At 40.2% G+C, this 27956-nt stretch overlaps 1 protein-coding gene across 1 annotated transcript in view; it reads left to right on the top strand.

Moving 5' to 3' along the window:
* Window positions 1-18982: 18982 nt before the first annotated feature.
* The window catches only part of RAB11FIP2 (RAB11 family interacting protein 2), a 32773-nt gene continuing 23799 nt past the window's right edge, over window positions 18983-27956 (top strand). Inside the window, exon 1 of the mRNA XM_042863884.1 lies at window positions 18983-19542. Coding sequence (XP_042719818.1) covers window positions 19190-19542 — 353 coding nt within the window. The 5' untranslated portion in view covers window positions 18983-19189. The remainder of the gene's footprint in view (window positions 19543-27956) is intronic.

The raw sequence follows: 27956 nt of genomic DNA, 5'->3' as shown, positions 1-27956 counted from the left end.
CCCCTATGATTTCTGTTTATGAGTCAGATACAGCATTACTGAGATTTTAGAAGTGTCTTTGTGAGAGTGAGATCGGGCTCTGCTGCGTGGCATCACAGACTGCGTTTGGATCTGGTCTGAAAGGACAAGGTCTGAAAATGTTCATTTTCCCTCTGCACTCTCTTGTATGAAGCGCACTTTCAATCCTTCCAGTGGATTCAGGCTACAAGTGACAAATTTAATCTGATGCAAAGCGTTTCTGTGTTTGATGTTAACTGCAATAAAAGCGTTATCCAGTTAGACCTCTTAAAGCTTTGAATAAAGCAGGTACTTGACATGGAGTTTTCATTTTTTGTATTAGTTGTATCCCTACAAAAGTGTGAAGTGATAACTAATCTGAATATACAGCTTTTTTTCCTCAGGATTTCCCATGTAGCTCACATGTATTACTATTGCATAGTAAATAGAAGTTTTAGGTATTTGTTCATAGAGGTCTTTCCTTGAACTTAAGCATAAGTTATCTAAACAGTTGAAAAAAGATTTATAGTTATGAAGAGGCCTATATGTCAAGCGAAGTTTTATGATATGTTCCATAATAAATTAGCAATAAATGGATACAGGTGACTGTGGAATTTATGGCCTTTAATGTTTTAATGCTTCACTAAAGAAAAACCTATTATTAAGGTCCTAAAGGGTAATACAGGAATACCATCTACAAATTGTCAAATTAAATAGTTGTTGCTAGGTATTTGAACAGTGGAACATTTTGGTTTGACCAGCAGCAGGGGCAGATTGGAAAGAAAGAGAAAACTGGATCATCTCAGAAGTGTAAATGGAGGTTTTTATCCTGCAACCCTACTGCAGCATGTCCCATCTGCTCCAGCACTTGTACTGAAAATGATGGGCCAGATCCTGCAATCATCTTGTATTTGAATAACCTGTAATTACACATATAATCTTCCTAAGCCTCTTCACAGAGCTGTGAACTACTCATATAGGTAACGGCTTTAGGATTCACCCCAGGTTAGTGGTTGGACAGAAGCTGGTGAGCGAAGCACTGTGTCTCTCCTTGGGTGAGACCTTTTCAAATACTTCCAACCACATGAAAATGGTTGTTTGAATTAAAGGAATAATGCGCTGTGGGAAAGGAAATTCTGCTAGAATGTGTTTGAACAAATGCTAAAACTTGTTGCACCTATGGCAGAGCCCGTGAACCCCCTCCATTAAGCTCTCCTAGGTGGTTAAACCAATCAAAAGACAAAGACATGGGTAAAACTGGTAAGGATCCAACTGAAGAGGAAGCCAAACCCTTGGGTCAATGCAGGAATGGTATTTGGCGAAGTAAGGGGGAGAGATCTAACTTTGAGGAGAAGACAAGCCAAGTAATGAGGGGAATCTCCAATACTGTTTGGCACTTGCTGGTGTGCTCGTGGCAAGCACCAAGGATACATTGCAGATCCAGCAAAAAAAAAAAAAAGGTCAAAATTGCTGTTTAAAATGACACGTATTCAAGCTATTAGCACGGTGTCTGCACATTAACACATCAGCACAAAGGTAGGGCCCAGGAAAGAAAAGGGGAGGGTGAAAGAGTTATTCCAAAGTGCTTTGGGACTGCTGCTGGGGCAGCTCATCTCTAAGAGGAAACACATGTTATCCAGCCCTGTGCCTAATAGGGTTGGACAGTAATTAAAAAATATCTTTTATTTGCAGAGCTGGGTCTTGAAACTTAACAACCATTGTGCCATTAATCTTATTGAGCTATAGTGAAGATTTGACCCAGGGTCAGCAAGTGGGGTTTTGCTGGTGGTGCGGGGCCATGCACTGCGATGGGATGATGCAGTCCTCAGCAGGACCAGTGTTAACCACTGACAGTAGTCAGGAAGGGAGTCATACAACAACTGATCCTGCTGCTCTTGAATCTCCTCTAAAACTGTTAGCACTTGCCCCAGAATACAGTATGGGTGAGGCAGAGTTGTTGGATGGAATGGGAATCAGGAAAGGAATGGTTGTGGCCAGATTTCTTTGTTTTGCTTTGGTCAGAGGTAGCTCAGCAGAGCTTGTCTACCACTGAGCTGGAAACTGTTAGGTTTGCATTCCTGCATGTAGGTGCAAGCTAGCAGCTGATGGGTTGTCTAAACTTGAAGCTCTACCATGCTGTGTTGCAGACCTGCCTCATCTGTCCATCTGTGGAACTCTTCTGGCCTAGGGTGCCCTGCTCTGTTCTGCTGGTAAAACCCAACATGCAGAAGAGTTGCAACAAGCACTGCCAGGCACAACTCTTGCTCAGGTGAAAATCTATCCACAGTCAGAGTTGCTGTGACAAAGCAGTTTTCTAGGGGAGTTTCTAGAGGGAACTTTTTTAGCCAGCCTCTAGCAAAACTTTGGAAAGTGTCAATTAAGCCTTGTTGTCATTTCATTTCTCTTCAATGTGACCTCAGTAAAGAGAGATACTTTTCACTCCTGATAATTGTTAACTAACTCATTAGTCTTACTTGGCTTTATTGTCATGACTCCTCCAGATGTTCCTGCTTGTTTTGACAGGGTTGAAGATCTGTTTGTTTTCCAGATTTCAGGTTGTTTCTCAAAAGAATTTGATGGAACACCTGTGATTTCATCTGGAAGCTGCTTTTATCCTCAACCTGCGTATAGCTAACTTCCAGAAGACCCTTCTGTCCATATGTCTATCAGCTGTTGGTTGGACCCACCAGAATTCCCTACCTTTTCTATGCACATGAATACTCTTGATATAAATCTGATTTTTCAGATTCAAATGTTATGGATTCTCCCAATACTTGTTATGTTTCCTTGTGCCTTTATATTATTCATCACTTGCACAACAAGTTGTGCTGTTATCAACACCAGACCATTAAATAGAGATCCAACAATTATTTCTCTGCAAAACAACTCTCATGAAAAAAACAGTCAATTCTTTCCCTCATCATTCTTCTAAAAAAAAATTACAAAATTTAAGACAGATTTGCTAGTTCAACCCAGTATTTGTTAATTTATGCATTTAGCTAGCCTAAGTGTACAAGGCAGATTAAAACTGGAATAGTACTGTACTTCATTATAAATATAAGATTCTGTGATATGGCTTTCAGGTTATTCTGTCGTTATTTGTTATTCCACCACAATAAATCTTTAAACATGCATATTACGTAGCTCTAGTTCTTGAGATTTCTGATGTATGGATATTTTAATGGCATCTGCGGTAGTGTTTAAATGAGGATAAAGAAATAAAATTTATGGATTTCATCTGCTTCCATGCTTTAAAGTAAAGCAAACTGAAATATATGAAAGCACAGAAGTGATGAAGTGTAATGAACTACAATTGCTTTGCATTTGGGATTTTCAAACATTTTTAAGCAACAGTAAAAGAACTGAGATAAGTGTTGGAAAGAGTCATCCTAAGAGATGGTATGTGTACCATAATGATGAATGAGAAATAAGAGAATCATAGAGTGGCCTGGATGGAAAAGGACCACAATGATCATCTAGTTTCAGTCCCCCTGCAATGTGCAGGATCACCAACCACCAGACCAGGCTGCCCAGAGCCCATCCAGCTTGGCCTTGAATGCCTCCAGGGATGGTGATAAAAAAGGTGTGTGTCAGTTCATATGATGTGATGTTAGATGTCCCAGGAGTTCACAGGAGAGGGAGAGAAAAAAAGAAGAAAAAAAAAAAAGGCAAAGAATGCTCATGCTGAAGAATAGAAATAAAGAGGAAGAAAATGGAACACACAACCGAGCACATCAGCCTCATCTCTGTGATGTTGGTGGTATTTTCCAGTTTAGAGAAGCACAAGAAAATATGATGGGATGGATCTCCATAAAATTAGAGGCTGTATGCTTTCCTGTGCAGCTTCCTAATAGAGCAAGACCGGGTTACAGCTCACCTGATAGTGTTTCGTTTGGTTTTTTGTTTGGTTTTTTTTTTTCCATTTTAAGTATTTCCAATTCATTGATAACAGAGAGTGATATTTTTTTCTTATACTGGTGGTAAATGCAGCAAACTGATTTTTGTGTTCAATTCTATACAGCTCATGTAATTGGTACTTTAGAAAATACAACAGTGACTCAACAGCATTTTTGCTGGGATTTATATAACAGCCAGGCTAAGTTCAGGGCCATTTATCTTTTTGTTCTTTTTTTTTTTTAAGTTTCTCTGGCCATATCTCCTTGTCTTCTTTCTTTTTTTTTTTTTTCTTGTTTATTTCAACTCAAGAGAGATTCAGTGAAAAAAAAGTGGAAGTTATGCTAATGAATTCTGTGCTTCCCTTTTAAAGATACAAGCATAATCTTTTGCTAACATGCCTACTGCAAATTCAAGCAGGATCAAAATTTGAAATTATTCTCACTCTCAAAATAAAACAATTATGTAAAAATCTCTAGAATGCACATTTAAATCGCAGTAGAGAATACAGCACCTTGAAATCCGTAGTCAAGTTTAAACCTATTGTGAATGCACTTTATTGAACACCCTGGGACTGGGAGAATGAAGTGACACCATTGAGCCATTGGGAACTGAAGCAGCCACATCCTGGCTGTGCTGATGTCAGCTCCTGGTTTTCTTTCTGCAAAGTTCAAATGCATAACCCTGCCTCTGTCATTTGACAGGCAAATGTGCTCAGGCCCCTAACATTTGCACTGCTGCTCTTGCTGCCATTGTTAAGAGAGCCTGTTGCCTTGTAAAAATGTAGCTACATGTGTTTCATAAAAATCTATGTAAGAATAACAGCACTGGGGTACTTACATCTTTCTGAAACAATTGAATTCTGAAACAAGCATCCCTGGTTCTTCCTCCTGCAAATGGATCAAATTACATTTCACTAGGTAATAAAGTGTGGTACAAAAGCCTGTCCAATCTGTTTTCATCTTGTCTTGTACAAAGTCTCAGATAGACTTACTCATTATTCAATCTAATGGGTCTGCATTTGGCATATATTGAATGTTAACGCTCTCCTTGAAAGCTGCAGAGGTCAACTGCTCCTAAAAATCCCTTTCCTTCCTTTCTGGGCATGTTTTCACCAGGAATAATAAAAACAACAGAACTGAATGTCATAACATCCTAGAATGGAGGTGCCGGTGTAAACCACAATGATGAAATCATGGAGGCAATTTTTTGACTGCAAATTTGGCCATCCCGATGGAGCCTTGTCCCTAGCTGGAGATGTGCATCAGGGAAGGAATCTGCTCCTGACGAAACGCTCTCAGAATTGAAGGTCCACATTATTAAGCACTGTCATCATTGCTAATTGGCAGTGTTTGTGTGACTGTGGCAATGCATGCGAAAAAACCCGCCGGCAGAAGCTGAAGTGGGGATATTACACCATTCATTTAAATGCTTTTTAGGATGAAAATGACTTAATTTTATGAATTTTATGTTAACTGTGAGTTAGGTCGTGGTCATCAGCGTCCTGTAAGTGGTTCAGTTGCAGCAATTGAAAAGCAAAGTACTTTTGAAAACAGCTTGAAAAGATATTTGGATATAAACGATAGGCTCCGCAGCAAGGAATTACAAAACTTACTAATCACAGACAAAGATGAATAACATGTTGATACAGTTAAAGTATTTCCTTCACTCTCCTTTTGCTCTGTATTTTTTTCTAGCACTCAAAGTAGATGCATCGCATTTTGATGTCGCTTGGCTCTTTTCAAGGTGTGAAATTGGTGAGTACCAACACCAAAGGAAAAAAAGTTCTTTTAATACTGTGCTGTGCCACTTGAAGCAGCATTACCCTTTGGCTCGAAGCCAGCAAACTCCAGTGAGAACTATTTTATAGCAGATGACTACAATAAAAGATATTTAAACATGGCCTAACAATGGATTAAACTAGTAAGACATAGTTTGCGTTAGATCCCAAGGATGAATATCAAAAATAGAGGCAATATTTTTGAAACAACAGCCAGCAGTGAAAAGTTTATTTCTAATATAAACCAGACAGTCCCCAAAATAATTTGTGGTTTATTTAATTCTTACCGTTCATCTTGTGTTCTTTTGAGTAAGCTAAAGTAAGGCACCCGCCTCAAAACAGCAGCTGGTTTAGATTTTGATTCTGGATCTCCAGTGAGCTGAAAAACTGTAATCTACATCTGCAGGGGTGGGGAGTCATTTCTGTAAACAGAAATAAGGATTTGTTGTTGGGGGGAGGGCAGCTTATCCAAAGGTGCATTTGGGAGAAGAAAAAAAACAACCTTGCAAACGTATTATAATAAATTACTGTTTTGTCATTATCTGGTTATATTTGCACAAACATCAATTGCATGTGAGCCCTGAAAAAGAATGTCTCATTGCCTTTAATATGCACTGCAGTGTGCACCCATACAAAATCATTACTGTAACAAAACCAGCTGCGTGTAATAGAAAGCAAATGATTTACAATGTTACTATAAGAAACTACTTTATTTCGTATTATCATAAAAAGAACAGCACTGAAAATTTGCATGACAAACACAAGAATCCAGGAAATTCCAAATCTAATTCATTTTTAGGTTTTTAATAGGTATTAACTTAGGAAGGTGAATTGTTAAGAACATTTCTTGGAGAATATTCCCAGAGAGTTGAGCTGCAGTACTGGAAATCACGTTTACTGAAATACATGGCAGTCCAGTAGATGAAGAAAATGCACAAACCTTAAATACATAGCTTGCTCCAGAAGTAATGCCTTCTATTTAGTTCCACGGAATCTACACAATATCCGAAGAGCACAATAACACTATTTGATGGAGCAAATTCTCAGCTACAAAACACAATTTTTCAACACTGTCACCACCATTAGCTGTGACTTGCCAAAGACGAACAAGAGCCTCCATGCTGTGCTTGTAAAAATCTGTACCAGCAGAAGTGACCCACTGTCTCTGTCACCACTGCTGAAATGCACTTTTGAGCACTTCACTGTGCTGACATCCGCTGTTTGGTCTCTATTAATGTTCAGCAAGCATCAGTGAATGTCAATGGGTGCCATTTTTTTTTCTGCATGGAGGAATTCAATGACACATCTTTGCTTCATATGCACTTCCACGTCAGCTGCCATTTTGTCAGACTGCCCCTCTGCTGCCATCTGTCAGCCAGCAACAAAATGTAACAGGATATTGGTGGAAGGATCCAGTCTCTACTGCCATACCACCAACATCAATCTCTGACATCACAGGGGCCAACATAATAAGATAGGAGGCATTACTTTCAGAGCAGCCCTTATAGTTTGTATTCCCTGCAGGTCCTAGAGAAGCATGTTTATTTTTACCACAACACTTTGGCTGAAGGTTCTGAGCTATCACGGATACTTCTGGAGCCATTGGGCCATCACTCCCTGGGACAAAAACTGCTGGATTAGTCACCGCTATTCTTAAAACTTCAGTAGATGTCAACCTGCTTGGTTACATTTTTCAACTGTTACGAAATTAGAACAAATAAATATAAGCAGTTTCAAACCTATACTCTACCCAGTTGTATGGAGTAGCTGGGTTACTCAAGGGATGTACTAGATTACACTGGACACCCCATGAGCAAGGACACAAAGTCTGTCTCATACAAGTCATGTTGCATCATGGCAGATATGCTTATTTTGTGTAGGTATTGAAGAAGATAACACTTGTTGCAAAAAAGGCAGAGGGCATGTAAAACGAAAGCTAGTCTTGAACAAATGGGGCTTTATAAGACTTAGGCAAAAGTCAAACAAATGTTCAATGAAAGTCACTTTTATGGCTTTACTTTGGTTTATCGCAAGGCAGTAATAAATGTGTCTCATTAAAAGCCAGTAAAAGAACACCACCTACACCACCAATTGCTGTAACTGCAGATATAGCAGATCTGGAATAGTTACCTAAAGACCCTAATTTCCTAGCATTTAATGCTTCCCTGTCCATATAAACTAGCCTTCTATGGATTTAAAGACTGTTGGAAGCTAAAAGCAGCAACTGTTGCTGAGAAAACGACACTTTCAAAGCTCTGTTTCTTCCTCAAGGTGAATTTGGAGGAAGGTCGAGTGAGCGTGTAGCTCTTGTTGGTTAGAGAAATGCCAGAAGAGAGTATGCCAGCAGAAAGAGAAGCAATTCCCCCAGTCTGCGTACAGCACGAGCATTTTGCCTCCACTTTATTGCTCAGCAGGTCAAATTCATTCCTGGTGAAGTGGCAGTTCCCATGGTGAAGTCGCAGGAAAATTCTGAAACCTTCTGGCACCTGTCAAGAAATAGGGATGTGAAAGCGGGGGGAGGAACTGGCATGTAGAAGCTGGGATTAAGGGTGGGAGCCACCACATAAAAGGTTATTCTTGTTCTGGTTGTTAGAACTTTTTTATTGCGTAGAATTTACATACATGCTTATTAAGTGGTTTAAAAAAGAAGCCTGACAGATATTAAACAGCATGCCACAGTCTTTATGCTGCTGCCATACAGATGTGTCCAAAGCATAAACAGACTTACATTCAGCAATTGATTGCTCTATGGGAGAGGATCTCTCTAGTAAACTTCTCCAAACTTTTCAGGACAACTAGCTTGAGAATTGGAAACGTCTTTTTTTCCTAATTTGATCCTTTTCTTGATCTCTTGCTGCTTTCCAATTATAAAGAGAAAATATATAGCAAGTGTTTTAATACCCTAGATTGAATTTCCTAAACCTAAGCTAGCAGTAGAGTTACTGGGCCAGGGATTCTGGCACAAGACATACAGCTGTGTGTGAGCTGGTGGGAAAACTACTGGCATATCATGACTAGTCTTCGTGTTCACACTTCAAAGAAGGCATGGAAAATTGAAAATAGATCAGAAAAGAATGATTTCAAGATATGTAATATCTGCTTCATAGGGATCGATGTATGCAAGCCTACTCAGTTTACTTTTTCAAAAGAAAGGTTAGGAGACTTGATGATAATATATTAATACCTACATGTGGAGAAGATTTATAATGGCTCTGATAGTTAGCATGTAGGAGCGCATTGGGAAGCTGAACATGGACAAAATTCAGATTATGGATAAAGAAAACAGGATTAACAGTAAAGTTAATGAGTTATGATGAGCATTTCTACAAAAAGATTGTGGATTTTTTCCCCCAGCAGCTTTTTGGTCAAGACTGGATAGCTCTTTGCTGTAAGGAGAAACACTGTGCTCGACCCATGAACTGCAAGGTGGCTGCAGGATTTCCAGGTGATACATTCTGGCCAGAATAACTTTGTTAATCACAATGATCTCCATGACCAAGCACAGGAATGGGGCAGTCCAGTCTTGCTCAGTTGAATTAGCTGGTAAAACTGAAGCTATTATAAGAAGTGCATTAAAATCCACATCCTAAATGGTCCCTCGGGTCTGGCACATCTGAGAAGCTCTGTCACTTGCACTGATGCCTTTTATGCCTGGACTTAGGAGTGCCCGCCTTCAGAGGGGAATAGATCCTGTAGGCATCCTTAGCTCTTGAGTCCAACCCCAGAACTGGTGGACTGTCCAACAGGGAGCTAATTTACTTGAAGTTTATCACCCTACCCTTTATTTTCAGTTTTCACAGTGTTTAAGTTGTGAAGATCCTTCCTTAAAGATCCATCCAGCTTGCAATAAGGAAATGGTAATTGCTCTGTTCTGTTCTCTTCATACTTCACCCAAACCATACTCTAATGGTATACTCAAAATTCAAAGGGAGACTCTTTTTGAAAGTATTTTGAAGTTTATATGATAGTCATACACCTGGTAAAAGCCCTTTAATGCATGAACTTGTGTTATCTAAATATTTTTCTGTCCGTCATCCATTTTCTCAGCTCTGTGAAAATATTAAAATGTAGCCAATATCCAATATCCAATCTCATTTGTGTCATGCCCAATCCAACTGCTCTAATCCTTCTTCCACCTTCCCACCCTGTTATTTTTTTTTCCTCTCAAAGACTCATAAATCTCTTGCCACTGGGTAGAAGACTCTGGAAAATGTCCTTTTGGGAACGCATACTGGGTGCTTAAATGCTGACCTGAATTTCTGTGATTTGAGCAATTTTCAGGGATGAACCTGTAAAGTGATATCTTGGCCAGGATGATATTTAAATTAGCACTTACAACTGCCTCTGAGTTTTGTTCAGTAAAGGCTATGTAAAGGCTATTTTCACAGTGACATGAGGCTCGTGCCTCTCCTTTGAGTCAGCAATCTCTAGGCATTATCGTGCCATTCAACCCCAGCTGTAGTGCAGTTAGTAACGCCTCATCTACAAATTTCTGTGACCTCTTGATATTGTCCCTAGGGATAGAAGGACCCAGGTAGTGGTAGGACACTTTGCAAACAATCTTGAGATAAATGAAGCTGGCAGATCCAGTTGTCAAAGTGGAGTATTTAATTATACAGCCTTTTCTACCACAGAAAATGAAGGTGAACCATGCTGTCCCTAGTGATGTGGGGGAGAGAAAAAATGAGATTGAGCAGCAGCAAAGAAACAAAGGAGAAGCTAAAGGAAAACAAAATATGGAGATGATTTAAAATCACTTATGAGACCTGTGCCTGCTAATGCATTTTTTTCAAATGATCACGACTTACATAAAATGCATTTGAACATCTTCTTCTCATTAGAAATACTGAGTTGAGAAAGATATAACCAGTATCCCAGTGTTCCTCTTACATGGGCTTTGAACCAGAGTTAGAAAGTTGCATCCAACACTGGTATGCCTTAACATCATATGTTACTGGGATGATGAGACATCTGTGTTCTTATGTGGACAATCATATTTACTCCAAGATCGGTGAGAGAGAACAGTTGCTGGTGTGTTAGCAAGGTTCCTATTTTTTTACTGAGACTGGTACACTGCATCTTTTATTTCATACTTTGCTAGCAGATGGTGTTTCAAAAGAGATTTCGTTTTCATTCACTGTATCCTCATAGACAATGCTGTCAAACATAAATCAAAAGAGGGGAGTACCACTGGCTTAAGGCCGTGAAGTGAAAAGCGTAAGGTAAAGCAGGAAAACACATCACTTGTTCATTAGATTCATTCAAAGAGGTGAGTGAAGAAGCTCAGAGGTGCATTCAGCCAAGTTCCTCTATTAGAAGCAAAGAAAGAAACACGATGGACAAATGTATACACCCAAAAGGAGACTGTAACATTAAGTGCCTTTTTTCATTTTTATTTACTCAGATTCCATAAAGAACTAAATCTGATTGCAAAGCTTTGCTTTCCAGCACAGCTTGTTTCTAAAGCGATAGTGAATGAAAGTGACAGAGCAGACTCGGTGCACTTCTAGTGCAGGGGAAAGGGCTTCAGAGCTACACATACTAGCCAGAGCCTAAGTTCTGCTCTCAGTCACACTGGAGAAAATTCAAAGTAATTACCCTACTGACTTCAGTAATAATTTATATTAGCGTAAATGACAGCAAAAATTGGACCCAATGTAGAAATAATTTATATAAGACCCTAAGTATAGTTGCACAATTCAATCTGTAAATAATGCCACTAATGCACATATGGCTAATTTACATCCAGACTATGAGAACATATCCAGTGCTGACTTCCAGGATGTTTGAAACACTAGGCAGTGCCAAAACAAATCTGCAGTATTCCCATAGCCCTCACAATCTTTCCAACTTTTGGTGTTGGGAAGATTCACTACAGATACTTTGGAAAAGTGAAGTTTTGTCTGTTATATGACTAGGTTTTGAATGATTCTAGCAAAAAATAAATAAGAAGGGCACAGAAGGCTGTCAAGATGCACTCCATGTCTATTTGCATGAGCTCTATGCGCTCGCTCATCTCAATAAGTTGTTTTCATCTAATTTGTCTCTTACTGGGAGCAGAACTCAAGAAGCAGCTTGAGTTTTCTAAGAATAAACCATGCCTCAATGAAAGGAGGGTCGTAAGCAACACTGGAGAAGAGTGCTTGGAGTATGTACATTTAATGCACATAAAACTTTACTACAGCAATTTAATTTAGATTCCTTCTATAATCATATATTTATATTAAGATCTGCCTGAAGCCGAACTGAAATTTACATTGCTAGGAGGCAAAGATGATATAAAATCTGAATTATTCATCAACACAGCAAGAAGAAAATTTCTCCCTAAATGGCGAATATTGTTCTGAGCTCTACACCAGCTTTGCAACACAGGGTGAAGAGTTAAACAACCTGCATCTTGATTTACCAAGACATGAGAAGAACATGTATTCAACTTAGCCTAACAAATAAATAAATCCTCCTTTCTTTTTTTCCTAAAATATCTTATGCTATTTTATTTCTTTTTTTTCTCCCATATTATCAGAGAGTAAGGGTTCTCCTGTTACCAACACATAGGAGGTGTTGAGACTCCACAGTTAACTGCAGATTAATCACGGCTGACTTGGAGCTGCAGGTGGATTTCATTAGATCCTTCAACAACAGAAGAGAGATGCAATAGTCCTCTGGTAGGAGAAAATCTCTGGGAAGAAATTTTGGGGGCCTGGGAAAAAAGTCTTGGGAATGAGTTTGAGTGTGTTGTTTTAGTTAAGATGATCCAACTGCAAGAAGGAAGTCGTCTCACCCTTTTCAAGCAGCTTTACTTTAAGGTGGATAGATACTTAACCAGCTTGCTGAAATTGCTAACTTAGCAGGCAAGGAAACGATGGAACTGTAACAGTTCAATGTATCTGCAAATAAGTACCTGGTTTCAGGTGGCAGCCTACTTAGTTGAATGTTTATGTCTTATAAACAAGGGGAAAGAAGTAGAGAAGGTCAGAGCTACAGTTATTAAAATTTGTTGTAAGGACACATTTTTATGGTGTTTGCTGAGATTTTCCTGCAGAGAATTGGTAACTTTGGGATAATATCTGAGGTAATGGTTTCTGAGTTCCTTAGAGACCTATAAAGAGAACAAATGTATGATATATTTAAGCGTAGGAAAAATACCTCTAAAGAAACCTCATTCAGACAGTGATAAAAATCTCTTTTTTTTCCCCTAGTTCATTAGGACAACAGAAAAAAAGGCCATAATTTTCAAGTCATTTGTTTCTATTGCTAGCATTTCTCTGTTTCTGTCAAGTACGAAAAAGATTATTCTCTATAGCGATGGTGAAATTATCCTTGACTTTCCTTATATCTATGTCCAATTCCAGTACATGAAAGATATTTGCAAACTTCAAGCGTTAGATATGTACTGAAAACTAAAGAACGTGCATATTTAGGTCTGAAAATAGATGTCATACAGCCAATACTTCTGGTGTAACTCTTCCCAGTTTGAGCTTCTGTAATTTTTGGCTGGATGCTTCTCTAAAGGTCTGCTTGGAGATCTCTACTAATTTCTAAGAGAACTAAAGGTAAACCTGGATCCAGACCCCAGGCATTGCATGTTTCTGCTGCCATCTCTTGTAGGTGTCTTCCTGAAGATGATATGAATGCCACAGATCTAGGGCCTTTCAGTGTGCCTAAGGTATCATATGTGTATTTTAGGTTAGAAGTGCTTGAGGAGTTTGCATGACAGGGATATTTTGACCCCCGTATTCCCCAAATAAAAAAAACCCAATAACTAAAATGACTTGCTTTTTCTTACAATTTATGCAAAAGCTGATGAGAGCTAAGTGTCGTCTTAGTTTCAAAAAAAAAGCTGAATTGAAACCTAACCCAGACATCCAACTAACATCTTAAGGCACAGGCAGTTTGGGTCAAATCTGGATGACTGGCAAGTTTAATTACAGCATTTGATGACTGTTTTACAGCATTTAAGCCTCTTTTAGCTTAACAATGGATGACAGTGTTGAAAGGCTGCGAAACAAGTTCAACGAAAAATGAACAGAAAGGAGGATTCTTCCAGCACTCTTACCTGGTGTTTATTTAAAGTCTGTTATTTTACACGTCCTAATGCATCTGTGACTCCGTATTTCTGGTTGAAAAATGACAGGTTTCCATCAAAACAATGAACAGTTCTATGAGCATTTGCCTTATTTTGATTTCTTGTCCCACTCTTTATGCACACTTTTCCTTTGCTATTTATCCTATGAATCTGTTTACTGAAGTTACTTAATGAAACCAGTGAAGAAGGAGGCAGGGAAGCTACATCCTAAGCGGAGGATAAGCTCATACCTGGTGGGAGGGGATAAAGGCACACTAGCAATGACAGGGCAGTAGCTGAGAGCTTCGTACCAGCGTGATAATGTGTGTACAGTTGTTGAGATCTACAGTGAATTTCAACCATAGTGTTGAGGCCAAGGCGTTTGGAAGATGAAATCATATATCTGAGGATACGTGCCATAATGTGAAAGACAGAAGATAGCATGCAGAGCAGGGCATCGCCTGACTCGTCCAGCCTCAGAAAACTGGGAATCTCCACACTTGAGAATGCAAAATTTGGGTTCAGGATAGAAACATGATGAATATTCATCTAGCTTTTAATATTTGCAATCAAAATACTTTCAGCTTAACAATTACGGTGTTTTGGGGTTTTTTTCTTCTGCAACCCAGAGAGCAGACAGAAACAGTAGCTTGAGGAAAACTTTCCAATTCACAGTGGTGGGTTTGATCCCAGCAATTTGATTTCTGCAATCAATTAATTCTGGTGAATTCCTGGAGAAGTCAGTAATTGAAACAGTAACAAAAGCTAAGATAAAGTTAACAGACAACTATGTTCAGTCTCAGAACTTGCACTGCTTCTCCATTAAATATGTAATCTGGACAGTTGCAACAGCTACTGAAAACTATAGTCAGCTAGGCTGAAAGCAGAAGCTTGTTACATGTCTAGACAAAATGAGCCTGTGTTTCACAGCCGCAGTATGTTCAAAACAAATGCATCACCCAAGATCTGCCAACAAAGAATTATTCAGTAAATAATTTCAAAGAGAGCATTTTCAAAAACAAAACAAAACAAACAAACAAAAAAAAAAACCCAGAAAACAACAGAACGAATCCTACTTCATAAACAGAAGTCAAGGAGAAATTAAATCACAAAATTATCTGCTACAGTTCACCACTGTAAGCACAACTGCTCTGATCCTCTTTAGCAAGTATGCAACTGGAAATGAAAAGCAGAGGATAGAACAGCCTCACAGCAGCGCAGGCTGGAAGATTTTCTTGCATTTTCTTCTGCAAAGGCAGCCAGACTATCAAGCCTGATGTTTAATCAGATGTACTGTTGGCTCAGGAATGAGAGTGGAGAGGCTATTTCAAAGTACTGAAACTGTCAAAAATCCACCATAATTCTTAGAATTCCCTTTTTTGAAAAAAATAAAATACTGACCCTTTGGGCCAGGAATGCTTGGAAGAATGTGTAATAGAGATAGATGGCACACATGAGGATTATGGATTCATATTAAATACACCATAGATACGCACTGTTGTTCTGTGTTAAGCAATCACTTTCTAAACAATCACTTTTTAAACTTTCTCTTGTCAGTGTGTCTTGTTTTCTGTCCAAGTCCACTTATTCTGAGAACAGTCAATCATGGTTTTTCTTCCACATTGTGGTTTTGTTTCTTTCAGAAGATTTTTGAGCTCAGAATATTACGTTTGGAGCTTGCATTCCAAAGTGTATCTTTAGAGCCACATCACAATAAAAAGCATTTCTCGGTGAGGAAGTCTTGTAGCTCCTGTATCATTTTGTGTTGTCCTTGTCCTCGCCTCTCTCTACCTGTGTAGGATTGGAAGAACACATGTGAGAAAAGAAAGGCCAGAACCCCTGATGCTAAAGAAAAGCCAACAAAGCTGGAACTGCTGGTCTAGCAACATTTTTATTTGCACTATTTGTTCTCTAGTGCTGGTGCTCCCAGCTTCTCACACTTCCTCTCCTTTACTGATAGGTAATGCGCCTTCTCTCACGTTGCCAGTCCATTTCCTATTCCTTCCTAAATAAACCAACCAAAACAAAACTTGTATGATTAAGGTGCATTTTGATGATGTGAGCCAACTCAGTGAAGGAATGTGATGACCTTGATATGTAAAAAGCCAAGTTCTTTTCACAGTGAAAGCATGAATTACGGATCTTGCCAAAACCACAAGCTAGGAGAAATTCCTCCCTTCGCCCAAGAGTCATTTGAGTTCTAATGATCTCTTTCAGAGTCCCAGGACTTTTCTTCAATCTATTTTTTGTTGTTTGTTTGTCTGCTTATTCCAATCAGCAAAGTGACAGTGAAAAGAGAATTTATCCATCACCTCTCAGCTTTGTGGCACCCTTCCCCATGTGATCTGTTGTTTGGTTAGTGCCCACTTCAAATTCAGGCAGAAAAAAGGGTTGCTCAAAGATCGGTCATCATTGTTAGCATTCCTGCTGTACTGCTAAGGCAAAGTATTTAATATTAATGACCACTGATATTCCTGTGCTGTTTGTCCTGCATTCAAGATGCTTGGTCTCAACATGGAGGAAAAGCAAAAGTGAAGGAACAATATGGTCTCATCACCACAACAGTGCACAGAAAACAAAATGGATGTTTCTTATTTGATACTCACTAAATCAAGGATAGCGATAAGCAAAACCTACAGCGTGTACAGCCACTGCATAGTGGCTGTGGTTTAGCAAATGGGAATCCAAGTCATTTCTGGATTAATGCTCTAACATAGTGCCAGGGGACACTGTGCTGCTGGAGATATCATTATTTAACTAAGATGTTTTGTTATTTATATTGCACATTACATTCAAGAAGAGGACAATGTTCCTATTCCAAAGAGGACAGAATCAAAAGGCCAGATTGCAATTTGACCCTGGAGGGGTATAAGAGTGAATAAAATACATCTGGTGCACCTTTGAGCAGAATTCACTACGAGCACAGGGGTGGAGAGGATGTTTCCCCAGTGCTGGCTCCACCAGATGAGCAGAGAGAAATGAGAATGGGAGAAAGGCTCCCCCCTGTTCCTCTCACATGCCACACTGTGTGCAAGGACGAATAATCCACCACTGACTTTGAAGGCAGGAAGGGCAGACAGTGTATGCTACTGGTATACTGTATTCTGCGGTACAAAAGTTCCTCCACCTTCCTCTGTTCAGCTGCAAGCATATGTGCTCAAGCCAGTCCCAATTTAGAAATATACAATAAGAAGAAATGATAGAATACCAATAAATGTCAAAGAAAAAAACACAAATCCTGCCTGCTGTAAGAGCTCATAAAACTTTTTCTAAGACACAGCATGCAAGACATGATGTTTGACTTAAATTCCTGATTAAATAAATACATTCTGCCTACCTAAAATGCATTTCTTGTTTTGATTTGACGAGTGCATCATGCTCAGTCTAGACTTTAAGCAACGAAGAATAGTCTATTAAAACAGAATTTATATGGGGTAAAACTCACTTGAGAAATAATCTGATTTACATATGTCTTACTGTTTCCCAACAAGAACCCAGTGGCTTTCTCTCAGACTCCTGCAGAACGCTTCCATTGTGATCCTTCCTTGCTCTTCCAGCCATTTTCCTGAGACATTGCTACGCTGTGCACAAACACAGCAGTTCAGCCTGGGAATTTGTTTAACATCTCCTTGCAAATTGTTTGGGAAAGACACCCAACGAAGGATGTGGGACTTTGGCAGCAGCAGCAGAGAGCGAGCAACTTCCAGGTGAGGGTCAAAGTCAATTTATACCAAAATGATGATGCACAGCCATAATTTGGCCATTGGTTATCTCACCAAACAAACAAACAAAGATAATCGCAGCATTAATTTTCAAGAAACCCCGGTCCTAGATGAACCATTTACATACTTTTTCTAAATGTGGCCCCAATAAATGTTCTGAAGTTGTCATCACCAACTGCACAGTCTTCCAACATCAACAAAAAGCAGATACAATGTGGAAGAGGAAAGAATGCCAGCGCCGTATTAATAACTATCGGAGCATGCAGACAAATATCCAGCTCTCAGTCAAAACTTAAGGGTCATCCAAGTAGTTATTTAAATTGTTAAAGATAACATGAGCTTGGACTCAGCCTGTAAAGGGAAACTAATGACTGTGTGCCGAGCAGTGATCCCCAACCTCTCCTGACCTCGGACAATAACTCGCTCAGCATTACGTGGTGTGGGCAACATCATACTTTACTCTCCCTAATGGCCTTCAACTTTAACTTTTTAATTTCCTGTAACTCAGAGCAGCAGGAGAAGTTTTCCCAAGCGTTTGTTGCTCACTAACCCGCGGGCCAGGGCTGGGGACATGCGAGGGGAGGAGGATGAAGCTTGGTTCTCTGCTTGCTGTGGGTGGGATACAGAGCTTTCAACCCTCACTGCACGCTGGGTTTTGGGTAGAAATGATGCTGTGTCTGTCACTCTGCTTACTGGTGCTTATATATGTGTGCACCGACTCCACAGAAATGCACCCCCAGAACATAGGAGAGATATTTTCACATCCTCGCTTAAATCAAGCAGAATGCTCAGGGCGGGGTGGGTAAAAAATCAAACAAGTTTCCTAAGTTCGCAGGCGGTTCGCACCAGGACAAGGGCCCGAGCTGGGCCGGCACGGAGCGGCCACGGCCTGCGTGCGAGGGGCTCCTTCCATCGGAGCTCCTTCCCTCGGAGCTCACGGGGACGGGGCGGTGTGGAGCAGAGCTCTCCTCCGCTCTACAAAGCGCTGAACGAAGGGCGCTGCGGCGCTCAGGCGGAACGCAGCCCCATGCCGGCCGTTCCCTTCCGCCCCTGCCGGGCACCACCACCGGGAAAAAGGGAAGGGGAAAGAAAGGAAGGAGGGGAAGCACCGCCCGCCCGCCCGGCGGCCGCGGGGAGGGGGCGAACTCTGCCCTCTGCCCTCCGACCGCAGCCGCCGCCGCCGGCAGCATGGGGAAGGCGGAAGCGGCGGAGCCGGCCCGTCAGGCCGGGCGGCGCGGGGGAAGCGCGGCGAGAGGCTGAGGCGGCGGGAGGGCAGCGCGGCGCGGAGCGGGGCGGCGGCGAGCGCGGTTCTCCCCCCCCGCGCTGCCCGCCGCCCTGAGGCACCGGGAGCGTAAGGGGCCGGGGAGGCCTGCGGGGCCCGCGCTGCGACGGGGGGCTGCGGCGCGCCGGGCCGGGCGGAGAGGCCGCGGGCCCGGGGATGCCCTGGGGGCGGCGGGGCCGGGAGTGCCGGGGCGTGCGGGGAGCCGGGACTGCGCCGGGAAGGGCGGAGGGGCCGGCCGAGGAACCGGGAGCCCTGTAGCGATGGAGTCACCCGCGGGGCTGCCCCGGGGGGGGGGAGACCTGAGCGGCGGTCGGTGCCTCCGGAGAAAAGTGCTCGGAGAGCGGCGGCCCGGGTCGGTGGCAGGTGCCTCCGCTGTAAGTGCCCTTACGCAGTAACTTGGAGACTTAAGAGACTTTGTTTTGATTATTGCTGCTGCCTGGAGCTTCAAAATGATGCTGGCAGAGCAAGCCCAGAAGTGGTTCCCAACTCACGTGCAAGTCACGGTTCTTCAAGCCAAAGGTCTGAAGCCCAAAGGCAAAAGTGGCACCAACGATGCGTACACCATCATCCAGCTGGGCAAGGAGAAGTATTCCACCTCCGTGGCTGAGAAGAGCCTGGATCCAGTGTGGAAGGAAGAGGCCTCCTTCGAGCTGCCCGGATTGCTGATGCAGGAGAACCCGGACAGGTACATCCTGTACCTGATTGTCATGCACAGGTCGCTGGTGGGGCTGGACAAGTTCCTGGGACAGGTGGCCATAAGTCTGAACGATGTATTTGAGGATAAGCAAAGAAGGAAAACAGAGTAAGTGATAGTTGTTTCTTTGTTTTAACTGTGGCTTGTTTCCTTCGTATACTTGGGTTTTGGAGGAGGGTGGAAATAGAAGCCTTGTTATCAAAGTATTTGGAAATGAAATTGGGACCTTTCTTTCTTCTGTGATGTTCAGAGCCCCAGGGATGTATGCTTATGTCACTGGGGACTGAGAAGTTCTTTGTAATCACAGCGGTCATCCTGCACAGGGCAGGGCTGTCAATAACATTAACATTCTTTGACAGATTATTGTGTACAACGTGAACTCATTGCAATCTGTATTTCTAATGATTTTTGTTTCACCATCTGCTCAAGGCAATATCCCCATTCAATATGTGCTCCAGTTTGAACCATGTATAAGACTCAGTCTCTCTTGAAGCCTGATGTCATTCTTTCTAAAAATGCTTTTAATCAACTCCTGCAACCAAGTATCTTTAAATATTTTTTATTTATGTTTTAGTGGCCACTGAACTGTTACTTATGAAGGCTTGCCACAGCAGTGCAGTGCTTTTCTGATCCTGATTAGTTCTAGGCCATGATCCTTGCTACAGCAGGCTTCTGCGGAGAAGACAGAAGAGAAAGTGCTGCTGTTGTAGTAGTCTCCATCGTTACATACAGATGTATTTATCGAATAAAATTGTCATTTGCCAGCAAATTCTAACACTAGAATGCAAGAAAACAAAAAGTATAAGAATCACAGCAGTGTATTAGGCTGAAAAGTAAATGTGTCAAACTGTTGTGGGTTTTTTTTTGTGAGCATTCCTCAACTGAACTAGTAAAATTGTTAGCATCTCTGGTGAGAATATGGTGGCACAAAAATACTTGGTTCCAGTGTAATTTATCCTTCAAAGTTTGAGGGAATAAATTATATAGCTGTAAGTGTACTGTTCGTATGCCTAGGACTGTTTGTTGTAGTAGATGGTGTCCCACAGAGGTAGCACAAGAGCAGCATGGAGACTTCTAGGCTACCTGTATGTAGGCAGAGATGTTCTGCAGTGGTTAAGAGTTAATGCCCAGGTGTCTTTCCTCCTCTCCTCTAAAGGTTAATATCTCATCTGTAGAGTAGAAGTAACCCTGTACCCAAACCTTAGCTGTTAAAACTGAAGTCTGATATTTCTTGTGTTCGCTGTGGTGGGTTTACGGTAAGATGCTGGACTTTGCATCAAAGTGACTAAGACTCTGGCATCATTTATCTTTCGCTGACTGTGCTGTGGAGGCGTCAACCTCCAGCAGAGTCAGAGCAGACAGTTGGAGACGGCAGTCAGTGCAGCAGTATTAGCCAGATCATTCTGATCAGTGCCTGAAAGCCATCCCAAAACCTGTCTCTGCTTATGTGTGGCGGTGGTTGAGGTTGAAGGAGCGCTGAAGACAGGTCAAAGCTATCTTTGCATTGCTTTTCTTTTTTCTTCTTTTTTTTTTTTCCTTTAATTTTTTAGCAAAATGATGTGTGCACTAAACATATACTAGAGAACAAAGCATCCTTACAGAATCTCTTGTGGGTTTATGGTGTGAAGTAATATACTTTTTAATTGCTTATCTTTTTAAGGGCAAACCAACAGCGGTACAGTTATCTTTATGCAATATGTGGTAATGCCTGTAGCTTTAGGCTCTTAATTTCTGTTTACATTGGGTTCAAGAAGTTTCAGTGCTCTTTAGACATGGATCTTAAGTACTCTTTAATCATCAGTTGTAATTATCTTGCAAGTCAGTAGACAACTGCTTTAGGTTAAACACCTCACTGCTCTGCAGGAAAAAGGTGACTGAATAATGTAAAAACGCTACTACAAGTAACTTTGTCAATCTAGATGAAAATAAGCATTCATAAGCTGGAGGAAAATATGTAAATTATTCATGTATTACTATGAATAATATTTTCCTTTGGGGAACCATACACTTAGCTTCAATTTTACTAAAATTGATGGAGTGTTACAAAACCATTGCAAAAAAAAGGTGGAACTGGCAGAATAGACACAGTGCTTGTTGCAGTGAAGTAAATATGCGGAGCCTGTCAGTATTTTTTTATATGAAATTTTGTTTAGTGTGGTCTCATATGTGTTCTTTATTCTTTTTTTCTCTGAAGTGTGAGAGAAGAGCTCACGCTGCATGAATGCGCAGCGATGCCTCCCCAGGCTGCCACAGAACTGCTGGGGCTCTCCAAGCTGCCCGTGAGCCGTACTGCAGGAGGTTGGGGCCCCTTGGGAGACTTTTACAAACAGCCTAAGACCTATTTTCAGAAGTTACTTGAGCATTTAAGATTGGAAATCTTATTAAGGGCTGATGGGTGTTAGGCTTCTAGAGCCTAACAGCCCTACTTATAAAAGTCTTATATATGTGTAAAAGCGTGGCTGGGTGGTTACTGGCAGCTTGGACAGCACGTGCTCTCTTACTGCTAATTTAAATTCTTACAAGTAGAGCCATTGAAAATCTACTTTTCCTATCAAGGTCTTTATGTCTTAGAAGCCTAGAAAAAAAAGGGGAAATTATTTTGGAAAAAAATAATTCAGTCCTCAAGCATTCAGATATCTTTGAAAAGTTACCATGGTTGCCTACTTCTAGTGCCTTCGTGCAGCACGTGGACGTTGTTGCTGTTTCTCATAAGCACTAGTTGGAGACGTAGGTGCAGTGTTTGTGTTAGGAGGGCAGACTTTCAAAAATACATTCGCAAATGTGATCCCAAACAAAATTCTTTCTTTTTTTCCCTTTTATTAAATCCTTTTTGATACAAAATATCCCTGGTCCTGAGTTGGCAATAAACAAAAGGTAATATGTTGGAGCTGAAGAGCATCTAGCCGTGACTGTGCTGTGGGAACTGAGATACCCAGTGCCTTTTAAGACTGAGTCCAATGTCTTTATTACTGAAGCATTCTGATGGTTGAAAGCTGCACTCATTGTTTCAGAAACACTAATCTGTTTTATTAAGCAATGTTTTTACTTTCAAATATGTTCAACAGGCTTGCGGTGTTATTAAATCCAGAGTTATTTTCTTATGTTGATGTAACCTTAACATTTCTTGCTTTGTTTGGGGATGAATGAGATCCAGTTATTTGATGAAGTGTCTATTGGTAATATTTCTACTTTTTAATATATTTAATAGCTTCCTCTTTCCAACACAGCTGTACATATGGTGCTGTAAGAGACAGACTCGAGAGTCACCAGAGTATTGCAAAAAAGATATTTAATATTCTGCACAATGCTGAATCCTGTCAGCAATTCCCCAGAGCTTTTTTAGTAGGGAGGTATGAGAAGTGAAGGCTACCAGCTGATTCTGAATTCCTAGAATTGAAGAGTGTGGGGTGTGTGACATCCAGCTTTTTGTATTTTGTTTTATTTCATATCTTGTAATTTGGAAGCAATACATTTACAAATTCACCACAACTTGAAGAACGTATTTAAAATACGTTAAAATAATCCTTCTTTCTCTGTAACGTTTTTTGTTGTGTTTACTTGTGACACCGTAAGAGAAAGACTTCATACAGACAACTTTTTAGGCAGAGGCCTTGTGGTAAGATTTGCACATTGTGTATTCTAAGAAACTTGCGCTGGAACAAGATTGAATGAAACAAAGCAATGTATCTACTATACTTTGATAATGAAAATTCTGTATGCATCCTTTTTCTTCCTAAAACTGGTGATTTTTTAATTTCTTAAAAGTGAAAACTCCTGGAACAGTTCGATGCAGATGTGGCTCAGATGGTCCCTCTTTAGGTTTCTTCTGAGACCTCAGCCAAAGCATGTGCAGGATCCCAGCTTATTTTTTCCTTGTCTTGGTGGAAAAAGTGCCATCACCCTGTGGTACCTTTGTAAGTGTGTCTCTGGCAACTCTGCTTTTAGTTAGACATGGGCTGGCTCTTTAACTTGCTCTTTTCTCCTGAGTTGAAAGCTAGGTCCAGATGCTGAGAGTTTTTACTGAGCTGTTTTTAACTATTTGAAAAGCGTGGGAGATACAGCTTTATTGGAGATACGTTTCTGATCTTAGATTTCTGCCATCTTTTAATTGTTTGCAGGAGAATCCTATGGCTTTTTTAATTTTAATTGTTAAATACATCTTTTTTTGTCTGGTATTCTAGCATAAATGCACCTCTTCTGCTCTTGCAATTGAAATTTAAATGATGTTAAAGGAATCTGTTGTTTTAAAGCATATATTTGTAAAACAATATGTATTTGTAGTTATTTCAATTCAGTTGTTATTCATCGTTGCCTTAACACTGCTGATGACTGAGCAGTGCTTAACACCAAGCAAGTTTTTGAATTACCATAGAGCAAAAAAAGCCATTTACTGATGTGTTTTAATTCACTGCAGTATTTTTCAGTAGCTTTTCTTTAATGAGTGTGCTCAGGTTTTTTTTTCTCCTGCACACTTATGTACCCAGCAATGGAAAAAGTGATTTCTTTACCATGATGGTACTTATTTCATCAGCACTCATTTGGTCCTTGTTACCCTCTCACTCCATCCTGTTTATTGCCTATTCCTTTGCTGGCTTTCTTGGAGAGCTAATTTTATTCCATGTTCAGCTGATGTAGGATGCAGCACTGCTCTGGAATGCAGAATGCAGAGGGAGGCAGGCAGTGGTAGTTATTACTTCTTACAGAAATTTTGTTGGAGGAGACTTTTTGATTTGTGACTTAATTCCTCCTATCCCTGGTTTCTGTAATACAACAGCCTCCCCTTCTCACCTCCAGATTGCAGCAGTATTGACAAAAATGTTTATTTGAGCATAATACAGTAAAGGAATCTTGGCCTTATCTAAGATGTTTCTCCTCTGCTGACATCAGTCATATAAAATAATCGCAAGCAACTCATGAAATGAGTAAAAAAAACCCTAAGGAGTGAACTGATCAATACTACTCTATTGTAAGCACTTCTCCTTATGAGTACTGAGCTTCCTGAAAGGTATGAAAACGTGGTGACTTCCTCCAAATTAATATGAATTCCTTCTTGGAAGCCCCCCCTCTTACACAGAAAGGTTCCTCTTCGATCGCATCCGCCGCAGCAGAAGCAGGAGGGTGGGTGGCTTCAAATACAGCTTGAGTGATGAGTAAGCAAACAGCAGCTGATAAACAGGTTGTCATGGATGGGCTCACTGCTTCCTGATGAACAGCGCTTTTTAAAAATCAATGCACAATAAATAATCCATAGAAATAATGAACAGCCTGGCTGGTCCATGCAGATTTGCTTTCATGGTAGCTCTCAGGAAATGAAAGAAAAAAAAGAAGAAAAGTTAGTAGTGGGGAACAGAGGAAAGATGGTTAAAGAGAAAAGCAAAAAGTAGAGCCTTGTTGTAGCTTTATGAGATTATAAGTGTTCTAAATCATCTAGCAGTATTCCCAGCATTTACATTTCGGCAACAAATGTGAGCATATACAGTGAATAAGTCATAATTCTGACTCAGAGGCTGAGTACCATCTGGATTGAAATGCTTGCACTCCATTTTCTGTGCACACACATGCTTACGAAAAGCTGCAATAACTGGCCTTAATTCTCATCACTTCAGTTACTTTCTAAAATAAAAGTTTTCACATGTAGTTTTTAAGCAAAATAATAACTGGTGTAAATGAAGGCCACATAATTACCTTGATTCCAGCTGATGTTAGTGAGCCCCTTAGTAAGGGCATTGTTATGTCTGTCAGTTCCCATATGTTTTGTGGTGTTAAATGTCAGTCTGTAATATTTATTTTTAAACTCAACTTTGTATATCTCATTTCATTTGGCTTCCAGAAAGTAATAATATTCATCTTTGTGAATGTCATCACTTATCTTAATAAGTAATCCATTTTCTTCTTCATTTCCCCTCATACGCTGTGTATGCCATTTTCCTACTTTTCCATCTCTTTGGCCAGTCTCTTAGTATGACATCTAATCATCTTATTGGGGGAAAAAGTTTCTGAATTTTTTATTTATATTAATTTGCTGCTAATGAGTATGTTAGATGATTCTTGGCTTTGAATGTTGTTTCTTTTACCCATTAGCTGGATGAATCTAACATTTGTGTTAGTAGGATTTTGTGTAGTCTCTTCAGCGTACCCAACCTGAGCATACATAATCTAACATAAAGCAGCAGTTCTTTCTCAAGGCAGCTGATGGTCATCTCCACTCATTGGGATTTGGGTGATTGTTTTAGGGCTGATTTTATAAGTACCTGCTGACCTCCTTGTAATGGTGCAGCAGAATTCCTTAGCAGATCAGGCTTTTGGTTTTAGCTATAATATCAAAGCTGGCAATCTTGTAGGTGCTCTGATTGCTTGGCTTTTCGCAGAGTCCATTCGGTGACATAGGAATTAAAATCAGGATTTTGCAAGAAATCTTTGAGTGTAACCTAAAAATTTCAGCAAAATGCAATTAGATCAACTCAATAGGTGTTTACAGAGTGAGGGCAGAAGATTGTATTTGAGAAGCTGTGAAATGAGGGAGAAAATTCTTCTGTTAGTTCACCTCTTCGGCATTGGCAAGGAAACTGAATCAGAAGGTCCTGCCAGCGTGCAGAGTCTGCATTATGCTTACAAAATAAAAATGATCAGAAACCTGTGCGAGAGAGGGAAAGCCCATTAGCACACTCAAAGCCATATGAGAAAAAGAAGCAGTGGTTGTTCTAATGGAAACCATAGGGAAAAAGTAGAAAATAGAGGGTGTATGGATGTTGTCCTACAGAACACTGGAAGGTGAGAGCAAGCAGTACGAATGTGATTCAGAAGGCAATAGGGCTCCCTTTGAAGTTAGGAAAATTTGCCAGACTTTGTACAAGGTCTGTTTAAATAAAGACTGTCTGCAAGACTGGATGTAATATTTGGTTATTAAATAAAAGGGCATCTGCTCTCATAAAAGCCACCCTGTTTTTTTTTTCATGTGTTATTGGCTATTTTCCTACTTTGTGCAGGCTTTCTATAGAATAAGCTTATGGCAGCCTGACAAATGGAGTATTTATTGTGGCTAAAAGTACTGTAAACAAAACCAAAATAGCAAGTTTTATTGGCTTTTATAATACATTACAATTTTTCAAATTGGCAATGGTATAGTGGAATTTAGTATTTTGGGACCCAAATGTTATCTGAAAACAGTGGACCTCATTTTCCAATTCTTTCTCTATTATGTACAGTACTGTTGTTCTATTTGTTGCTCACGCCCATGTGTTGTAGAAACAGATTCTAATAAGAAACATTTACAGACTCTGTTACTCATGTGCAGCTCCACACAAATGCATTCCTTGCATTTGTTCTCATCTGTTTAAAAAAAAAAAAGAAAGAAAAAAAAGAAGTAATAATTATTTGTCGTTGAATTTGAAGAAAATCATTGAGAGTGCTTCTCATATTGTCTTGTATGAGCAGAAGCATATGGGCCCTTCATGATTCAAGATAAAATCTCAAACGTGACAAAAAAACCTCACCTCCTTTACGTGCCTATAACGATTAAATATATGTGTTTTATACAAAGACCTGACCCAGCAATCATTCTTCAAATAGAAATTCCACTGAAGTCCAGAGGAATTTTGCTGAAGAGTTTGTGATTAAATTCTGTTGGGATCAGAAGTAGTGTAGAATGTGGTCCCTTAGGCGTCTCCCGTCTTATTAAAGTGAGAAGAGTTACTTTGTTTTCCCAGCTGAACTTACCTTGGTGTGAAGTCCTTCAGAGCCAGCTTGGAAAATAGATGTCCAAACCACAAAAGGCAGTGTAGTGGTTGTGTATGGAAGTTGCACAGACCTGGTAAATATCAAAATAGCATGTGTGGATACATCATTAACAAGGAAGTCTTGATAGTAACAGAGTAACAGAGTTGTTAATTCATGATAAGAATGCGAATAATTGGGTTAAATTTAGTTTTAAATGTGAAGGCTTTCTTCAACATAGCAAAATCTTAAGAAGCTGTTGATGTTGTTCTAAATCAAGTTAAACAGTGTCAAACATCAGTTTGAAGTTTCAGCAATTCCTAACTAGAAACATGAAAATTCATGAATCTTATCAGAGATACAGTATGAATGTTTAAAAGAATGAGAGGAGGGAAAGGGAATACGTTTCCTTACATTGCAGAGTGAGCTCATAAATTCGAATGTCAAAAAATGAAGTCCTCTCTGCCTGTTAAGCCTTCTAAAACACCCGTAAGCCTTATATGCATTTATATTTAGAGACTGCGTAAGCCATCCTGCACAGCACTTGCTCAGTGTTTTTTGGTTTTCTTGTTTGTTTCTTTTCACACAGACCAGACATTTGGAAGGTTATAAGCAAGGGCTTGCTTGTTATGCTTGTGGGTCTTTTTTATTTCATTGCTATTATTTTTTTAAGAGTATATAAGAACGTATTTTCTTTTAAACTAAGTAGTCTAAGTTGTCTTTCCTTTTTTTTTTTTTCTTTTTTTTTTCTTTTTTTTCTGTGGTATTGTAAAAAAAAGATTTACTCTCGTTTCTGTTGTGTATGTTTC

This window comes from Lagopus leucura, unplaced genomic scaffold, assembly GCF_019238085.1.
Source record: "Lagopus leucura isolate 7727_CA_CO unplaced genomic scaffold, USGS_WTPT01 Super-Scaffold_741, whole genome shotgun sequence".
Lineage (NCBI taxonomy): Eukaryota > Metazoa > Chordata > Aves > Galliformes > Phasianidae > Lagopus > Lagopus leucura.
This window is presented reverse-complemented; position numbering and strand designations above follow the sequence as displayed.